The following is a 13453-nucleotide window of genomic DNA, read 5'->3' on the forward strand; positions in this document are numbered from 1 at the left end:
TATATTGTTTCATTCACGGGAAGAAGAGGACACGTCGTTTGTTTCACGCAGAAGAGGGTTTGTCCACAGACCACATGACGGGAGTAAAAAAAAAACCAGTAATTTGACGATTATGGTCATCTTGCTAATATAAATTGACAAAGTAGCCAAGAAGAAAACATGTGAATGAAACCGAAACGTGCTGATTTGCACGTATTTCCCACGTTTTCCATAAACAGAATGGCATAAATCCGATCCATGCATGGATAAACTCTTGTCAATACATGGCCTCGTGTTTTCTGAAAAAGAAGGGAGTTATTGGAATTAATGGTGCCAGAACAGAGCAATAAACCTCCTCCATTTTTCACAATATGCATGTTACCCGTCGCATGTCATATAATCGGGTGATCTGATCTGATCCGCGGTAACACTGTCAATTTAGCATTAGCAAGCAAGCAACCAACCATGTCCAAGGCCAACGTCCTGCTCGTGCCCTACCCGTGCCAAAGCCACATAAACCCCATGCTACAGTTCGCCAAGAGGCTGGCGTCCAAGGGCGTGCCCGCCGCCCTCATCGTCACCCGCTTCATCGCCAGAACTGTCCGGTTCTACGCAGGCCCGGTGCGCGTCGAGTCCATCTCCGATGGCCACGACGAAGGCGGCCTCCCGTCAGCGGCGAGCGTCGACGAGTATGTGGAGAGGCTGGAGTCCAATGGGTCGGCGTCCCTGGCCGCGCTCATCGAGGAAGGCCACTTCACGCACGTGGTGTACGACTCGTTCATGCACTGGGTGGCGCGCACGGCGCGGGGGCTGGGTCTGTCGGCCGTCCCCTTCTCCACCCAGTCGTGCGCGGCGAGCGCCGTGTATTACTACGTCAACTCCGGGCTGCTAGATGCGCCGCCGCCGGGAGACGCGGGGGGCAGGAGCGAGCCGTTCGCCGGGTTGCCGGGGCTGGAGAGGTGGGAGTTCCCATCCTTCGTGTTCCACGACGCGTCGTACCCGGCGCTCACCGCCCCCGCGCTCGCCCAGTTCGCTGATCGGGACGCGGGTGACTGGGTTCTCGTCAACTCGTTCGATGAGTTGGAGTTCGAGGTAGTAAGATCTAACTTTTTTGGTTTCAAATGCTGATGTTTTATCTAAAATAAAAGATATTCATTAGTTGCATATTGAAGTTCAGATCAAGAAACATGATCCGTGAAAATTGAACTTTCGATTTGTGAGATTTCATTTCTAGCCCCATATTAAGTTGAGCCACCCTGAAAAAGTTTCCGGAAAGAGCGAAACCTTCGGTAAGAAGGAAACTGCACGTGGGGAAATTTCGAATGAAAATTTAGAAAGTTCTACAGGTTCCATCTTTCTATTTATTCTGGGTTTTCCTTCTTTCTTTTTTTTGAGTTTTCTCTTTCACCTTTTTTTAGAAACTTCTGAGTTTTTTTTTTCTTTTTGAGATGGATCTTAGACATATTTGATGGGCTTAAAATGAGTCAGATGAGTTGGGCCTACATGAGTTGGGCTTAAAGTGGGTTGGTGTTTCTGTTCTCAGGTTCTGGATGGGCTGAAGCACCACTTCAAGGCCCGAGCCATCGGGCCGTGCGTTCCTCTGCCGGCCGTCGATGATTCCGTCGACGTCGACTGCTTTACCTATGGCGCCAACCTCCTCAGCCCGGAGGACACCTGCATCAAGTGGCTGGACGCCAAGTCCCCCCGCTCCGTCGTCTACGTCTCCTTCGGCAGCAATGCGTCCATCGGCGCCGCCCAGATGGAGGAGCTGGCTCGCGGCCTCCTCGCCACCGGCAAGCCGTTCCTGTGGGTCGTCAGGGCCGGCGAGGAGGCGCAGCTCCCGCGCCACCTCCTGGACGCGGCGACGGCGTCGGGCGACGCGCTCGTCGTGCGCTGGAGCCCGCAGCTGGACATCCTGGCGCACCGCGCCGTGGGCTGCTTCGTCACGCACTGCGGGTGGAACTCCACGCTGGAGGCGCTCGGCTTCGGTGTGCCGATGGTGGCGCTGCCACTGTGGACCGACCAGCCGATCAACGCTCGCTTCATCGAGGAGGCGTGGGGCGCCGGCGTGCGCGCGCGCCGCGACGCGTCCGCGGGGGTGTTCCCGCGCGGCGAGATCGAGCAGTGCGTGCGCGCCGTCATGGAAGACGAGGACGGCAGGGCGGCTTCCGCCCGCGCGGCGGCACGGCGTCTGAGAGACGCGGCGCGGGGGGTGCTCGCTCCCGGCGGCTCCTCCGACAAGAAACTGGGAGAGTTCTTGGAGTTCGCGTGCGCCGTCATGGACGATGGCGCCACCGAGTCCGAACCTTCCCCGCGCGATGCGGCCCGTCGGTGGAGCGAGGCTGCGCGCGCCGCGGTCGCGCCCGGCGGCAGCTCCGACCAGAACCTGGAGGAGTTCGTGAACTATCTGCGGGCTAGCGCCGGGGAGAAGTGAAGAAAGTCTTACTGTATCTGGCATGCATGGTCTCGTCTCGTCGATCTGCATTACTTCGTCGTGGTGCGGTTTAGCTGGAGCTTTTGCATGGAGTCCTTGCTTGCTTCTCGGCTTGATAGGCTTTTGTGCTGAGGTTATCTATCTAGGGTCGTGGCTTTTGAGTTTTGAGCAGCTATCTTCTTGTTCTTCTAGTGCCGCGTCTCATATCACCTCTGTCGTGTGAGTCCGGCCGGTTGTCAGTCATGTGGTCGATCACTTGATCTGTAGCGTTGTAGTCAGTGTCGTTTGTGTTGTGTGTCCGAAAACATGTTTTTGAGCATGTGCACCCGTGCCTTTTCTGTCTAGCCATTCATCTTCTGCATTGCGATTCATGCAAGTATTTTTCTCGTTTTTGTTTCTCTCATATAGAACATCTCTTGAACTTCAAACTTTGCAGCACAACAAAGCCTTCTAATTAGAACGTGGGATAAAAATTAGAGATTTTTTCGTCCAACATAAATATACAAAATGAGATTTGTTTGATTAAAAAATATCTTTGTTAGTATTTACTAGCAGATATGGGGAGAAAAACAATCAGATTATGCAGATGTGGTCATGTGGTAGAGATTAAAAAAAAGTCTAAATCAATTGCCAGGATGAGATAAGGATTTTCAAAATGTCATTTCACAAACTATGTCTGAATGATGTCATGATGAGATAAAGGGCTTTTTAAAAAGTCATTTTGAAAACTGAAAATGTGATGGTCTCATAACGATTTGATTTTGTAAGGCACCACAACGAAATATTTTTTAACGGAGTAAATTGCATTTGATGGACCATGCCTGAGCTAGATTGATGGATGATGTGTTTCGCGTTGACCTAGCGTAAAGGTGTTTTCCATAACCAGTAAAATTGTGGTACAAGAATAGACATAGTTATGTATGGAGGCAAAATAAACATTTAGTCATTTTCATATAGCTTACAAAAACGAACCCATAGGAAGTTGTGTTAATATTTTGGGGCTCGAACACAGAAACCTTTTTCTAACCCGACGTGTGAGGGACTAAATAAAATCGTAACACAACCTCTACAGATCCCCTAATAAAACCTCTACGTAAGCGATGGTTTATTTTGTTCGTTATTTACGGATCTGTTTCAATTTTTATGAATATTTAAAAAAATCATGGTCATTAAATAACCGAATATGTTTTGAATACAAGAACATTTTTTAAAAATCATTTAAATTTTTTATTTCACAAACAGTTTTCTGAAATCATGTAATTTATTTATAATATGCGAACAGTTTTTTGAAATCATGAACATTTTATGATTTCTCGATAAAATTTTCAGAACTCACAACCATTTTGTGAATATTTTCAAAATTTTCATTGTCATTTTTTCAAATTACCAAATATGTTTTGAATACACGATCATTATTCTAAAAATCATGAACATTTTTTATTTCACAGACATTGTTTATTACATGATTTGTTTTTTGAAATCATGTAATTTCTTTATAATATGTGAACAGTTTTTATAAATCATGAACATTTTATGGTTTCTCGATAAAAATATTCAAAACTCGCAACTTTTTAAAATTTTGATTTTTTGGAAATCCCGAATTAATTTAGAAAGGAAAACAAAAAACAGAAATGATAAAGGAAAAATTAAAAATAAAATAAAATAACAGGGGCGTCACGACCGGGCTATGGGCCGGCCCATTACCGTGCGGGGAGTATGAGGTGTGAAGAGAAAAGGGGGGGAGAAATAGGGGGGAGTACCAGGGATCGAACCCCGCTCTCCCGTGTAAAAGACCATTGCCTTAGGCCCTGTTCTGAACTCCTCTAGCTTCCAACTCCACCAACTCCACGAATGATTTTGAGCCGAACGGATGGGTTCCAAGAAGCTAACTTTTGAGAAGCTAGCCAGAGCATAGTGAAAAAATGAGGAGCCCGATTGGCCCAGCTCCACCGAAATGTGAAGTTGGAGTTCCCCTAATTTACAGCGATCTACCACCGCCAAGTTACATACCGGTTCGATCCCCCCTCACTCGATAGAAAATAACCCCTTGAAGCGGTACGCTCCTCTTCTCGATTGAATTGGTACCCCTCATCTCTCGAGCTTGCCCATTATGGGCTGGTTCGAGCCGGCCCATTATGGCGCTAAGACAGGCCATAGATGCTGCCAGCCCATGTTAGCGATGAGAGAAGCTAGCGTGGCTGCCGAACGGGATCAAATCGCTATGTGGAGTTGGAAGCTGTGCTGGGAAGCTGGATTTGAGGAGTTGGGAGGAGTTCAAAACACGCCCTTAGCCACTGCGTTGCTTCTGTGCTCGCTTCATATAATTGTATCAGCGTATCTGAACAGAACCTAGCGTGTTTTTGAAAAACAAATTGTTTTCTTAACTTATAGGTGGCATAGTGGGTAATATTTTGTAACTTCGGGGGGCAATTTTAATGACAGACAATCAAAAGCAATAGCCCTTTTATTATTAGGGAGAGATGTTGGACCAAAAAATCTAGAAATTTTATCCCACGTTCTAGGTAGAAAGCTTTGTTATGCTGCAAAGTTTGAAGTACAAGACATGTTTTATATGTGAGAAACAAAAAAAAGAGAAATTTACATGTAGTACGTTAGTTGTGTAGCAGAGATCTCAAAGCAACATTGAGCAGCTAGGATAGCGAGGTCAGGGTGCATATGCTCAAAAATCTGCATTCAGCTTATCAACTTAGTTCCTTGTATGCTCATGTTCTTTCATTTTCTGTTGCATGCTCTTTTCCTTCTTGGCTTCGGCCAGCATCGGGTGTGTTTTGTCTACCATGATGATGATCGTGCAATGCTGGAACAAGGTGGTGCTGCTGCTCTACAAAGGATTGTGTTTGAGCAACATAAGGATGGGGGAGGAAGCAAGGAGAAGATGCTCTGATGATCATTGCAGATGCTGGTTCTAACAATGAAGAAGATGCAAGAGACGTGATCCAAGAAATGGATGAAGGCTAAAACATGGTCACCTTACGTCTGTGAAGCGGTGGTCTAGAGCTTTGTCTCTAGTTTTTTTTTTTTGGAAGGTTTGTCTCTAGTATTTTGGCGATGATGTGCTTCCTGGCTTACCAGGAGACGGCAGCGCAGCTCCTTCAATCTCTATTCCTAATGTCTCACTTGGTAGTCTCCGCGGTTAATTTTTGTTCCATCTTTTTTGGTTTTTTTCGTCCTCCCTCCCACCTCTCAATTCGCCCGCAGTAACATCCCACCTCCCAGTTTCGTCGATTTTTTATTCGCCCCCCTCCCACTGGCCGGACAAACCCAACGTTTATTTGATAACACAATGAATTCACATATAGTGATTGATTTCTTCTTTCGTAACTCAACTAACGGATGGTAATCAATCTTTAAATACCAAAACCAAACGTACAAGGCAACAATCAATTCACGTATCACAATCAGATTCTTCTTTTGTACCCAGCTTAACTCACGGATGGTAATCAATCTCCAAACAAAGGAAACAATTAACTTCTACATCACCGTCGTTTACCTCTCGCCCGTGGACCATGTTCCGCCTTCCCATCGTCCGCCTCGCTCCTCCCGCTTGTCAGCGTCCCAGATTCAGAGAGGAGCAACAACGACCTGAACATCGCCAAGGCAGCCAGCGTGGCTTCGGGAGAGGGTGCGACGACCAATCAGGGCCAAGACCGCGTCATCAGTCGTCCACCTAGGATCAAGCACCCGAACCGCAGGTTCGTGGGCCCGGAGTGGGTGAATCCTTCTTAAGCCAAGTGGATCAGAGGAGGAGGGCATCCAGTGGGATCAAGCAACCGGCACAGCACGACACGGCTACCTTTTAGCTTTCTCCTTTCTGCTTTCCCCCAAACTTGTAATCTGTAAGCTACCTGAGAGGAATTGAATCTAGATCGAGATCGGCCACCTAACATTGTGGTATCAGATAGCCACCCACCACCCCTCCACCGCCACCGATGACCGCTACCGCCGCGCTGGAAACCCGTCGCCAGAAGCAGGCGCGCGACTCCTTCTTCGCCAACATGGACCCCGCGCTAAAGGCGTACCTCGACAAGCTCAACGACGAGGCCATCACTCGCTCCCGCCGCCAAGAGGAGGACAACAAGGCCATCCTCCAGGCCGTGGCGACGCAGACCACCCGGATCGACGCTCTCGTCTCCTGGAAGCCGGAGCTCGAGGCGCGATTTGCGCAGCTCGAATCCGCCGTCGCAGTGCTCCAGGCAGCATCGGCCACACCCGCCCCGACCACACCATCCATCGGATCACCGCCGCCTGCGACCACCCCGGTCGCGCGCGAGATCCAAGGGCAATCAAGCCACGGCACGTCACTGCAATCCGAGGGGTCTCCGACGGCGATTCTCGAGTCGCCGGCGGCTTCCCCGGTCACGGGTATGGCCATGATCCCGTCTCCGAATCCTTCGCCCTTACCTTCTCAAGTACTGGCGGCGATGGGGCAAGCACCCCCACCGATTTCGTTTCCCAGTTTCGGGGGCGAGAATCCGCAGCTCTAGAAGACGCTTGCGGAGCAGTATTTTCATATGTTTGCAGTTCAGGAGTCGTACTGGGTTCCCATGGCAATTCTGAATTTCTTCGGCCCGGTTGCCATTTGGCTGCAATCGGTGCAACGCAAGGTTGCTGGTTTGGCGTGGGAGTCGTTCACGGCCTTGTTGTGCACGCGATTTGGCCGTGATAAGCACCAGTTCCTGATTCGTCAGTTCTATGCTATTAGACAGACGGATTCAGTGGCAGATTTCATTGAACGTTTTGAAACTTTGATGAACCACATGATATCCTATTCAGAACTGACGCATCCTTATTTCTTCTTGACTCGGTTCATCGAGGGACAGCGGGCGGACATAAGGGCAGTGGTGCTCATTCAGCGTCCGCCTGACCTCGACACGGTGTGCTCCCTGGCGCTGCTGCAAGAAGAAGTAGCAGAAGGGGAGCTGGTCAAGCATGCGGCACCCACTCGTTTCCCCGCACCACGGTTCGTGACAGCCAGCGCTCCAGTAACCCCCCCCCCCCTCCCCGAGCTCTGCACGCCCATCAGCGCCTGCAGCCAGCGCTGAAGGTCGCCGTGGAACAGAAGCAGCGAGGGCAGGAACAGAGAGCAGCAAGATCGCAACATTGCGCTCTTCCAGAAGAGCTCGCGGTCTCTGTTTCAAGTGTGGGGAGCGGTGGGGCAAAGATCATACATGACCTTCCACTGTACAGATGCATGTGGTTGAGGAATTGCTGGAGTTATTTGCAACAGAAGAGATATATGGAGATGTCGATCAGGATCAATCAGCTTTGGACGAAGATAATCTGTGCACTATCTCCAAGCAAGCGGTGGATGGATCGTCTAGACCGGGAGTGATGCAGTTGCACGCATGGATACAAGGCAAGGAGATGTCACTGTTGGTGGATTCAGGCAGTTCATCATCTTTTGTGGACCTGCATATGGCTGCTCATTTATCTGGGGTGTGCAAACTGCCGAAGACTTGTCGGGTTAAAGTTGCAGATGGTTCAGTGTTACACTGCAATAGTTTCATTCCCCAGTGTCAGTGGTCTTCTCAGGGACATGAATTTGTCACAGATTTTAAACTTCTATCTCTGGGGGTTTATGACGCAATCCTGGGAATGAATTGGCTCAAGAAACATAGCCCGATGCAAGTCGATTGGGAAGCTCAGCACATGACAGTAACCACGGATCAAGGGACAGTGGATTTGCAGGCAGTCACTAAACATCAGCACCAGTGTTCTGCGATTTCATCTCAGGAGCTCCTGTCTGCTTGTAAACAAGGCTCTATTGCTTATGTGGTGCATCTGAATGCTGTCAGTGAAACGGGAGCGCAAGAAAAGAACATACCAGTGGAAATTCTCAGAGTACTGGAGCAGTACACAGATGTGTTTGAAAAGCCAAAAGGGCTCCCACCAAGGCGCGCTTGTGATCATCGGATCTCGTTAATAGAGGGAGCTCAACCAGTTAACCAGCGTCCCTACAGACACAAGCTAGAGCTCAAAAATGAGATAGAGCGTCTGGTTAAGGAGCTCCTTGATGCAGGTATCATCAGAGAAAGTACAAGCCCATTTTCGTCCCCAGCATTGCTTGTGAAGAAAAAGGATGGGACATGGCAATTATGTGTGGATTAAGGTGTTTGAATGCAATGACACTGGTCAGCAAGTACCCGGTTCCAATCATCGATGAGTTACTTGATGAATTGGTTGGAGCTCGTTGGTTTTCCAAATTAGATTTGCGTGCAGGATATCATCAGATATGGTTGGCAGAGGGGGAGGAATATAAGACAATGTTTACTACACACTCAGGGCACTGGGAGTTCTTGGTCATGTCATTTGGTTTGGCATGCGCACCACCAACTTTCATAGGCGCAGTGACTTGTGCCCTGCGGCCTCTGCTGCGTGTCTGTGTCATTCTCTTCTTCGATGACATTTTGGTATTCAGTAAAACTTCGGCGCAACATATGGAACATCTTCGTCAGGTGCTGCAATTGCTGTGTAGAGATCATTGGCAAGTGAAGCAATCCAAGTGTTCGTTCGGACAACGGCAGATTGCTTACCTGGGGCATGTGATTGATGAGTGTGGAGTTTCAACGGATCCAGAGAAGATCGCAACTATCAGAAACTGGCATGTTCCTCGTAACAGCAAAGAGGTGCGTAGCTTTCTTGGATTGGCAGGCTACTACCGGAAATTTGTCAAACATTTCGGCATCATTGCCAGACCCCTCTTCAACTTGCTAAAGAAGAATCATTCATTTGTATGGACTGCTGAAACTGCTAAAGCATTTGAGCTACTGCAACAGGGTCTGATCTCTGCACCAGTCCTGCACTTGCCAGATTTCAGTAAACAGTTTGTTATCGACACGGACGCCTGTGATTACGGAGTTGGAGCAGTGTCACAGCAGGGGGGCATCCGATTGCATACATGAGAAAATCGTTGGCTCCCAAGCACAGAGGGCTGTCCACTTACGAAAAGGAATGCTTGGCGATACTTATGGCCGTAGAGCAATGGCGTCCATACTTACACCATGATGAATTTTTGATACGGAAAGATCAGCGTAGTCTCGTCCATTTGGATGATCAGAGGCTATCGACAGTATGGCAGCAGAAGGCATTTACCAAGCTTCTGGGGTTGTGTTACAAAATATGTTACCGGCAAGGTGCAACTAACAATGTTGCAGATGCTCTGCCTCGCCGTCGCCATGAACAGGGTCAGGCCATGGCCATTTCAGTGTGTCAACCTACTTGGATCGATGATATCCGGGCCAGCTATTCCACTAATAATCATGCGCGCAAACTACTCGAGCAGTTCTCGCACCAAGCTGACCCGAAGGGACGCTTTTCTGTTGCTAATGGCCTGTTGTACTTTCGTCAGCGCTTGTGGCTGGGAGGCTCGCCTGCAATTCAGCAGTCAGTGCTGCGAGCTTTCCACGATAGCACGGTTGGGGGGCATTCTGGCTTTCCCGTGACGTATCGGCGTCTCCGCAAGCTGTTCACCTGGCCCAAAATGAAGCAACAGATCCGGCAGTATGTGCAGGGATGTGCGGTCTGCCAACAAGCTAAACCAGAAAGAGTAAAGTATCCAGGTTTACTCGAACCAATTCCTCTGCCTGAGGGAGCTTGGCAAGTCGTTACAATGGATTTCATCGACGGTCTCCCGCAATCGGGCAAAGCAAACTGCATCTTAGTCGTGGTGGATAAGTTCACACGCTATGCTCACTTCCTGCCACTTCAGCACCCATTCACCGCGGCCAGAGTGGCTCGAGCATATCTGGACAACGTCTACAAGCTTCATGGCCTACCGAAAGCCATAATATCAGACCGAGATCCAGTCTTCACAAGCAAATTCTGGCGGGAGCTGTTTGCCTGCATTGGAACTGAGCTCAACATGAGTACTCCGTACCATCCTCAAACGGATGGCCAATCTGAGAAGGTGAATCAATGCCTGGAAATCTACCTACGGTGTTTCATTCATGCGTGTCCCAATCACTGGAACCAGTTCCTTGCTCTTGCAGAGTTCTGTTACAATTCCAGTCACTACTCGGCCTTAAACATGTCACCATTTCAAGCGTTGTATGGACATGAACCGCGACACTGGGGGATTGAAGCAGCATCAGTGTGCAAGATCCTAGAGCTTAAGGAGTGGTTGGGGGAAAGGAAGACCATGCAACAAGTTCTTAAGCAACACCTGCACCGCGCGCGGCATCTCATGAAAGTTCAGGCTGACAAGAAACGATCTGAGCGAGAATTTGCTATGGGGGACCATGTATTCGTCAAGTTGCAGCCGTACGTGCGGTCGTCAGTGCATCGCCGAGCCAACCACAAGCTGGCGTTCAGGTACTTTGGTCCGTTCAAGATCATCAGACGCATCAATCCTGTGGCTTACGAACTGGAGCTACCGGAGGGATCGCGGGTGCACTCGGTCTTCCATGTGTCTCAGCTACGTCGAGCATTGTCGCCAGGTACATCAGCATCGACTACTTTGCCAAGCCCAAAATCGCCTGAACTGATTCCGATGGAACTCCTGGACAAGCGTTGGCGGCAAACACCGTCGGGATGGCGAGAGCAGTACTTGTTAAGTTGGTCAGATTCTGAGTTGTTGGATGCATCGTGGGAAGATGCGTTGGCTCTCAAGAACCGCTTTCCAGTGGTAGCAGCTTGGGGACAAGCGTGCTCTCAAGGAACAGGGGATGTCAGCGTCCCAGATTCAGAGAGGAGCAGCAACGACCTGAACATCACGAAGGCAGCCAGCGTGGCTTCGGGAGAGGGTGCGACGACCAATCAGGGCCAAGACTGCGTCATCAGTCGTCCATCTAGGATCAAGCACCCGAAGCGCAGGTTCGTGGGCCCGGAGTGAGTGAATCCTTCTTAAGCCAAGTATAGCGGAGGAGGAGGGCATCCAGTGGGATGAGGCAACCGGCACGGCACGGCACGGCTACCTTTTAGCTTTCTCCTTTCTGCTTTCCCCCAAACTTGTAATCTGTAAGCTACCTGAGAGGAATTGAATCTAGATCGAGACCGGCCACCTAACACCGCTGCTCCACTCTCCCCACCTGATTTTCCAACAAAAACCGACGCAATGACGAAAACCGAACGGCAGAACCCACCACGCAGGTCTCCCATCCAAATATCCAATCCACTTCCCATCTCCCTGTCCCTGATCCTCACAATCGTCTCCGATGCCGCCGCCCCAAATTTGGATTCGGGGCCTCCCCGTGATCTCTACCGGCAGCGCCGCGCCTAGCCAGCTGTGGCCTCCCCAAGTCTCCTCTCCAGAGACCCCGTGATGTCGCCGCCACGCAGTCTGTACCAACGTCGTGCAGGGCGCAGCCTCCATGACCCACGTTCTCCCCACGCCGTCGCCTCCCCCATATCTCCATCGGCGGCGGCGCACCGGCCACAGCCTCCCCACGCTAATAGGAGGACAACCACGCTCTTCTTTTGATCCAGGTGGCTGTGATGCGATGAGCGTTGGAGGGCACCGCCTGGAGTCTCGGCCATCACATCTCAGGCACACAATTTGTCACAGAGGATGCATATTATTTCGTCCTCAATTAGGTGATTGACCTATCTCATATTTTGTCAGATATTGCTTCTGCTCAATCCATTCATACTACCAAGATGAAGACGAGGATTTGTGTCACCGGGCCTTTGGCGCTTCTTACTATTGATTCATTGAAGTACGTATACAAATGGTTGCGATAGGAGGAGGAGGAGGAGGAGCAACCGGCAACGATGGCGGACATGAGTGCATTCCTGTATTAGGAGGGGCCCTTTAAGATTAGGTAAGCTTTGCTGCGATGGCTGCATGCACTGCACCTGCATGGAACTCGCAACTTAAGCCTCCTGCAAAATCACAGATCTGCGTTTTTAATGACGCGGCATGGTTTAAAACTTTTTATTTATTTGATCCGCCATGCTCGAGCAGTAATAGTCTAAGCTTCACCGTGTAATAAGCTCCACCTGCGTGCACTAAGATGTTCCGGTACTGCTGCTGTTTATGTTTGTTATATTTGCTACCAGTTTGATTGATTACTATTATCTACTGTACGTGCTCATTATTTGGCTTTCAAGATATATTTGTTCTCTATGTGTCACTGCCAATTAATTTCAAAGCAGATGATAAACTGTGATTTGCTCCTCAATTTGTACTGTATCTCAGATCTCCTTTGTTCCTAGAATATTAGCTTCTTCACGGCAATTTCAAAGTTAGATGTACCATAGTAAGCCAATCAAAATCTGCACCATATTAATCTGATGCTTTTTTACCCGCTCATCCTTAATTAATAGGCATTTTCCAATAGGATCAGCTTTGCTGTACAAACTCACTTGTATTTTCCGAATATAAATAAGATTCGGTCCTTCTCTCTGAAAACTTGGCCTCATGCTTATGTTTGCATTTGCTATTGGTAATGTGAATTTGAGCAAATATATACCCCGTTGTGTTTTCACTGAATTGGACAAAAGCATATATCAGTATGATTTATACAATGTTTTGTGATCGAATATGTGTTTGCCCAAACTTTATTACATATCATGGAATGCTTGATTAATGATAGCATTTTATTTTATTTGTGGTTCCTGGTGTGAAGCAACAAATTTGCATAAAAGTATTTATTTGTTTAGAAACCTATTTAAGTTTATCTGTACATATTAATATTAGCTTGAAATCTGAATAAGAAATAGTTTCGTAATACGTACCTTTAAATTTTATGCACCTGTATGAACACTGCCACTAGCGGTGCTCTTGATCATGTCAAACACAAGGACTAATGGTGCATGCCTTGATCACTGGAATGGAATGAATACCAGCTTATGTAGGTTGGTGAGAAGCGGGCCTTCTCATATTTGAGGAAGAATGATGTGCCAAAAAGATTAGGATGGGTATTCCAGTGATTCATGACTTACTATTTCACAATATTAGTTTCCACAATAGTGTTGTTGACTAAATCATGCTACTTCTCATTATTGATTTGTCTCTGTTTATAGGTCAGTACCAGGGTATGCTCGGTTAGAATATGTTTGCCCTCGTAGCAACGCACGGGC

General features: G+C 48.7%; 1 protein-coding gene across 1 annotated transcript; it reads left to right on the plus strand.

Annotated features, from left to right (window-relative positions):
• Positions 1-444: 444 nt before the first annotated feature.
• LOC123096571 (indole-3-acetate beta-glucosyltransferase-like) lies at positions 445-2413 on the plus strand. Its single transcript, XM_044518340.1, has 3 exons — positions 445-1071; positions 1523-2179; positions 2321-2413. Exons 1-3 carry the CDS (start codon positions 445-447, stop codon positions 2411-2413), a joined length of 1377 nt encoding a protein of 458 aa, XP_044374275.1.
• Positions 2414-13453: the final 11040 nt, after the last annotated feature.

The sequence above is a fragment of the Triticum aestivum genome, chromosome 4D (assembly GCF_018294505.1).
Source record: "Triticum aestivum cultivar Chinese Spring chromosome 4D, IWGSC CS RefSeq v2.1, whole genome shotgun sequence".
Taxonomy (NCBI): Eukaryota; Viridiplantae; Streptophyta; class Magnoliopsida; order Poales; family Poaceae; genus Triticum; species Triticum aestivum.

Excerpts from the sequence above, each read along its gene's own strand:
- LOC123096571 (XM_044518340.1), top strand. The coding sequence starts at position 445 with ATGTCCAAGGCCAACGTCCTGCTCGTGCCCTACCCGTGCCAAAGCCAC. Across the intron at positions 1,072-1,522 it reads TCGATGAGTTGGAGTTCGAG|GTTCTGGATGGGCTGAAGCA; the intron begins GTAGTAAGATCT and ends TTCTGTTCTCAG. Across the intron at positions 2,180-2,320 it reads CGGCACGGCGTCTGAGAGAC|GCTGCGCGCGCCGCGGTCGC; the intron begins GCGGCGCGGGGG and ends CGGTGGAGCGAG.